We start from the raw sequence: 6,044 nt of genomic DNA on the forward strand, positions 1-6,044 counted from the left end.
ATGTCTACAATTATATGAATAATTCATTCAGAAGTCTATGAGCTGTATACTAATTCAGCTAGTGTTTAGTCAATGAATATATTTGAACATAAAATATTTTTAGTACTGTTTCACTTCAGAAAAGGAAACTAAAAACAAAGTTTGTAAGTAAAACATTATACAAAGGGAAAAGCTAGGTTTTACTTGAGCTATTTATTTTCTCATTAAGTCAGTTACACAGAAACAGTATAATAATAATAAAGTGATGACAATACAAGAGGCACTCAATAAACATTTGGTGAATTTATGGCAGATGCTACTTTCAACTTTCATGCACCAGTCCTGTAGCAGGTTTTGCTGATTTCAAACATAAAGAAATTCTTTCCCCAAGGTCTTACACTCCAGTGGAGTGAAGACAATGTAAGCAGATACATTCCAATACAATACAATAAATTGCTGCAGAAGATTTTGCTCAGGTACACTATACTTCATTGATCAAGGGAGAATACAGAAGTTATTGAACATTCTCCAGAAAAGCAGCTAACAATGTTTATTTCAGAACTAGGAAGGGACAATTCCCTTCAAACAAACTAGGGAATGGACAAAAATTAGGCAAGCTACAATATACTCTGGTTCCTCTCTAATATGAATTTCTAAGTAAAATTAGGAGTGGCATACACTCAACAAGATGTGAGGTCTCTGACAGTCGACTTAAATAAGTGGAACTGCTCTCCTCTAAGTCTTGGAAGTTGCAGTAAGCTTCCAAAGCTAGAAAGTCATATTAAACAAAATAAGTCAATATTTTCCCTCCAAATCACTGCTTATAAACATTTTCAGAAAATTAAAGACTTTTCAATAATTTAAGTATTTCCTCTTAGGAAATAACTACTTGCATCACTACTGTTGAGCAAACCAAAACTGATCATTTGGGTAGATGACACCAGCATGAATAACAAATAAAATAGTACACCAAGTTATGCATTGCTTGTACATTTCACCAGATTGAAAAATATACGGCATAATTACAGTACTTACAAAGAATAATCAGTTTGGAGTATGCCTGGTGTCTGGCTATATAACTTTTTTTTAATGTAAGGTTAAACCTCACACCCAGGTGGAACTCAGACTTCTACCCTTCTGTCACATGGAAATCATGTAAAATAACCATAACCAGATCATTAATTAGAATTTATATAATGTCAACATGATGTTTTTAAAACAAAAACCAACTAACTACATACCAGAATCAAGACTTTGCATTCTAATAAAGTAGAAAAAATTGGATTTGGAGTTTATCAAAATTTAAAACTTTTGCATTTCAAACGCCACCAAGAAAATGAAAAACCTACAGAATGCGGAAAATATGTACAAACCATATATCTGATAAGGGACTTGCATCTGAAATATATGAAGAACTCTTACAACTAAACAATAAAAAGACAAACAACCCAATTAAAAAATGAGCAAAGGATCTGAATAGACATGTCTCCATATAAGATATAGAGAAAGCCCATGAAAAGAAGTTCAAAATCATTAGTCATTAGGGAAATGCAAATCAAAGCCACAATGAAATACTATGTCACACCATTAGAACAGCTAGAATCAAAAAGTCAGGCAGGCCCTAACCAGTTTGGCTCAGTGGATAGAGCGTCGGCCTGTGGACTGAAGGGTCCCAGGTTCGATTCCGGTCAAGGGCATGTACTGTGGTTGCGGGCACATCTCCAGTGGGGGATGTGCAGGAGGCAGCTGATCGATGTTTCTCTCTCATCGATGTTTCAAACTCTCTGTCCCTCTCCCTTCCTCTCTGTAAAAAAATCAATAAAATATATTTAAAAAAAAAAAAAAAAGGCAGGCAGTGTTTGTGAGGATGTGAAGAAGTCACAAGGCTCCTTTTCATTGCTGGAGGGAATATAATATAGTTTCTCTTTGGAAAACAGTCTGGCAGGTCCTCAAACAACTAGACATAATTACCATATAATCCAGTAATTCCATACCTAAGTATATACCCGGAAAAATGAAAATATATATCCATACATAAACTTGTACACAAATGTTTATGGGAGCATTATTCATAATAGCCAAAAAGTGAAAATAACCCAAATCAACAAATGAATGAATAAAATGTGGTAGATCTAAACAATGGAATATTATTTAGTCATAAAAATGGATGAGGTATTAACACATGCTACATGATTAAAACTACGTAGATTATACACTTTTAACAGATGAAATAGGTATGCAAACCATATCACAATAAAGGTGTTTTTAAAAATATAAAATTAACTTCCTGAAACCAAACTCAATATTCATTTATAGCTCCATCTCCCAGAGGCTTCAGATTTCTTATGACCCATCACTCGAAGGTGTTATCAAGGACCTTATAGAGAAAGTTGGCCTTTTTCCACGGGATCTTGGATTTTAGTAACCATTTCAAAACCCCTGGAGAGGAGGCGGCCAGGTTACACAGCTGTTACCTAGTCACACAAATCTTGGAACCAAGTTTTTCCTACCTGGTAAACATAGAGAATCATGTCCAGCAGCACCCTATTTGGGAAAGTAGGTAAGAGGAAGAATGGGGAGCAGGAAGGAATCAATACTGGAAATGTTGAAGATAACTCATCAGGTTGTGATTCCTACTTCTGATACAGAGATGAGTTTCTATGAACCCCTTATTTCTAATAACTTACCCTCCCCAAAATAAACTCAGAGGGAAAACCTCAGATTTAAAAGAACCACTAAGGGATCAATTACTGTGTGTATATTTGCCTGCAATACCAAACTTGTATTGCAGATAAATTGCTGGTGGAAATATAGTTTCTCTTTGAAAAACAGTCCAGCAGTTTTTAATATAAGGTTAAACCTCATACTTACATGGAGCTTAGACTTCTATCCCGATGTGTAAATATGTAATAATATTTAGCCACTAAAACCAGTTTTCCAAAAGTTTTTGTAATTCAACACAATCACTCACTCCTTAAAAGAACATGTAGTTTTATTTACTTATAATGCCATTAGACTCTAACAAGTGTCTTCTCTTGATTCTCAATGGCATTTATTTATGAAATAACATTATTGGGTTCCCACTAAATGAAAGTAACCAAAAATTTTACAGACTACAGTGTGATACAGAAGGAGAATCAAAGAACCTGAAATTGAGAAACTATCCCTGGACTCAACATCTAGCTAAAAAATCTTGTGAAAGTCACTACATATCTATACTTCCATTGCCCATATATAAAATAAACTTGGCCTATAACCTAGATGATCCATAATGTACTTTCCATTAGAACTACTATTTCAACATATGTAAAGACCTAATATGAGGCCATAGGATTGCTCTCCTCCTGTGGTTCGAAACTTAGCTGAGTTCCAACTGAAACTGTAAATAACCTATTCTTACACAAATCAGCTAAGACTTTGTAAACAAGAATAAATCATTCCCAAACCTAGTCATGAAGTCCCAAAGATTAACTTATAAGTACATTTGCTCTTTAAAAAGTCAACTACTTTTAAACAAACTTTGAACATTAAATTTTATTCTATTTATTCCAATCTACATGCATCATATCCGACCCTTTGAAGGTTTATATCAAACAGCTCCCCAAATAACTGTTAAGTGGATGTTTCCACATATGGGCAATCTTTGCTTTCCACAGTTCCCATATGCATGGCTTCTGTTACCATGGTTTGGTTAAATAAGTAGTCTCCCATCAACACAGTTCAGACTTCAGTTAACACAGTAATATTAACTATGAGGAATCGCATAAAGTACAAACTTTGCTGCTAGTTAGTTCTTCAGTCCACAAATCTCTATGTAAATAAGAGTTGAGCATCCTATCAGTGGCCAATCACTTCACATCTTTCAAAGTCTGTTGGTGATGGGTCACTGCACATTTGTCACTCAGTTCACTTCAGCAAAGCATGTAGCAGTGTTGCCTCCTTGTCTACCAGTGGTAAGTAAACCCATGTGACGTTCTATAAAAATAGTCGAAAAAGAAAATTAGCCCACAAAGATGAAAGTGCAGCAAAGAAACAAAAACTAGTAACATTGGAAGTGCAATCTGAATCAACTATAAATAGTTATAGATGCAATACCCCACCACATGAATGTTGGAGACTCTAGAGGAGCAGCCAGAACTTTGTAAAGTTGAGTTTATTATGTAAATGAGAAAAGTGACACTGAAGAAAGGATGACAATGTCCCAGAGGAAGTAAAAAAACTTCAGAATAAACTCTGAGAGAGATTTCCTTACACTGAAAGCACAAAAGATAAAATACTGGAAAGAGCAAATGTACCACACTAACATAAGATAATATAAAACTAATTATGAAGTATAAGGGAATTCTGTACTATACTCACCTTTCCGTAAATCTAAAACTCTTGTAGAATAAAGTTGGTTTAAAAAAAAAAGTATTGCACAGCCCTAGCTGATTTGGCTCAGTGGATAGTCAGCCTGTGGACTGAAGGGAACATGCTCGGGTTGTGAGCTTGAATCCCAGTAGGGAACATGCAGGAGGCAGCCGATCAATGACTCTCTATCATCATTGATGTTTCTCTCTCTCCCGCTCTCCCTTCCTCCCTGAAATCAATAAAAATCTATTTAGAAAAAAAAAGGATTGCCCTAACCGGTTTGGCTCAGTGGATAGAGCATCAGGCTGCGGACTCAAGGGTCCCAGGTTCAATTCCGGTCAAGGGCATGTACCTTGGCTGCGGGCACATCCCCAGTGGGGGGCGGGCAGGAGGCAGCTGATCGATGTTTCTCGCTCATCGATGTTTCTCGCTCATCAATGTTTCTAACTCTCTATCCCTCTCCCTTCCTCTCTGTAAAAAAATCAATAAAATATATTTTTTAAAAAAGTATTGCACATACTTTTTTACCTAGCACTAATTTAGTACTGAGATATAATGAAATTTTTGAATCACAGGCACTAAATTCTATTCTCTAGAGTAGTATTCCTTAAGCTATGTATGTCCTGTGAAATGTGCTAGGAAGGAAAGTGTGAAAGCCACTTTCTAGTTTAAAGGGAAGTAAGATGCATGATTTGAGGAATATTCAGTAGTTCCTCATAACAGAAAGAACACTAGACTGAGGATAAAACACAACCTGGATTTTAATCTTGAATTATTAGTAACCAACAATGTAAAACCTTGTATTTCATTAAGCCTCTGTTTTTTCATCTGCAAAATAAGAAGACCAACTGGTATGGAAAAGTATGTTTCAGCTTAAAAGTCTCAGTCCAATTAGAATTTCTTCCCAAAATGTTTCTTCAACTATGAGAATGGTAAAATAGATGATTTAGATAATGCGCATTAAAATATAATGCTTGCCCCAGCAGGGAGGCTCAGTTGGCTGGAGCAGCCCCTGGTACACCAAAAAGAGTACGGGTTCAATTCTGGTCAGGGCATATACCTAGGTTGCGGGTTCAATCCCCAGTCAGGATGCATGCCAAAGGTAATAGATCGGTGTTTCTCACATTAACATTTCACAAAGCTCGCTCAGTGCGCGCTCTCTCCCCCTCTCTCTTCCCCCCCCTCTCTAAAATCAATAAAACATATCATAGGGGGGATTAAAATATTCCTATGTAATCCTACATAATAAAAGGCTTATATGCAAATTGTCCCCTCAACCAGGAGTTTGACCAGGGGGTGGGGCCGGCCAACCAATGGCCTCTCCCCCTGGGTGGCCCCGCCCCCAATCACCCTCTAACCCTGATCAGGGGTGGAGTCAGCCCACCAACCACCTGCGGCCCCTCCCCCGGGCAGGCTCGGCCCCCATCTGTTCTGATCAATATGGGCTGGCCAGACCCCAACTGTGCACGATTTCGTGCACTGAGCCTCTAGTGCTTTAATAAAAATGAAACAATATTTGTCAGGTCTTTTTTTCTTTTTGGCCTATTATCAAACAACTATCTTTATCAAGATTATTTTTACTTATGCCATGGCTGGGTAGCTCAGTTGGTTATAATGTTGTCCCGATACACCAGGGTTGTGGGTTCCATTCCCAGGTAGGGCACATAAATAGAAACAACCACTGAATGCATAAGTGTAACAACAAATAGATGTTC

At 37.0% G+C, this 6,044-nt stretch overlaps 1 protein-coding gene across 4 annotated transcripts in view; it reads right to left on the minus strand.

The window, feature by feature from the left end:
• The window catches only part of UBE2V2 (ubiquitin conjugating enzyme E2 V2), a 62,077-nt gene that overhangs the window by 51,873 nt on the left and 4,160 nt on the right, over positions 1-6,044 (minus strand). For 2 of the 4 annotated variants that reach the window (XM_036338713.1, XM_036338716.1), the window contains exon 1: positions 1,353-1,392. The exons of 1 other annotated variant lie outside the window; for it this stretch is intronic. In XM_036338713.1, the coding sequence (XP_036194606.1) occupies positions 1,353-1,377 (25 nt within the window). In that variant the 5' untranslated portion in view covers positions 1,378-1,392. Of the gene's footprint in view, positions 1-1,352; positions 1,393-3,755; positions 3,955-6,044 lie in introns of those variants that run through there. One more of the 4 variants, XM_036338717.1, reaches the window with a different exon arrangement.

This window comes from Myotis myotis, unplaced genomic scaffold (genome assembly GCF_014108235.1).
Source record: "Myotis myotis isolate mMyoMyo1 unplaced genomic scaffold, mMyoMyo1.p scaffold_m19_p_16, whole genome shotgun sequence".
Taxonomy (NCBI): Eukaryota; Metazoa; Chordata; class Mammalia; order Chiroptera; family Vespertilionidae; genus Myotis; species Myotis myotis.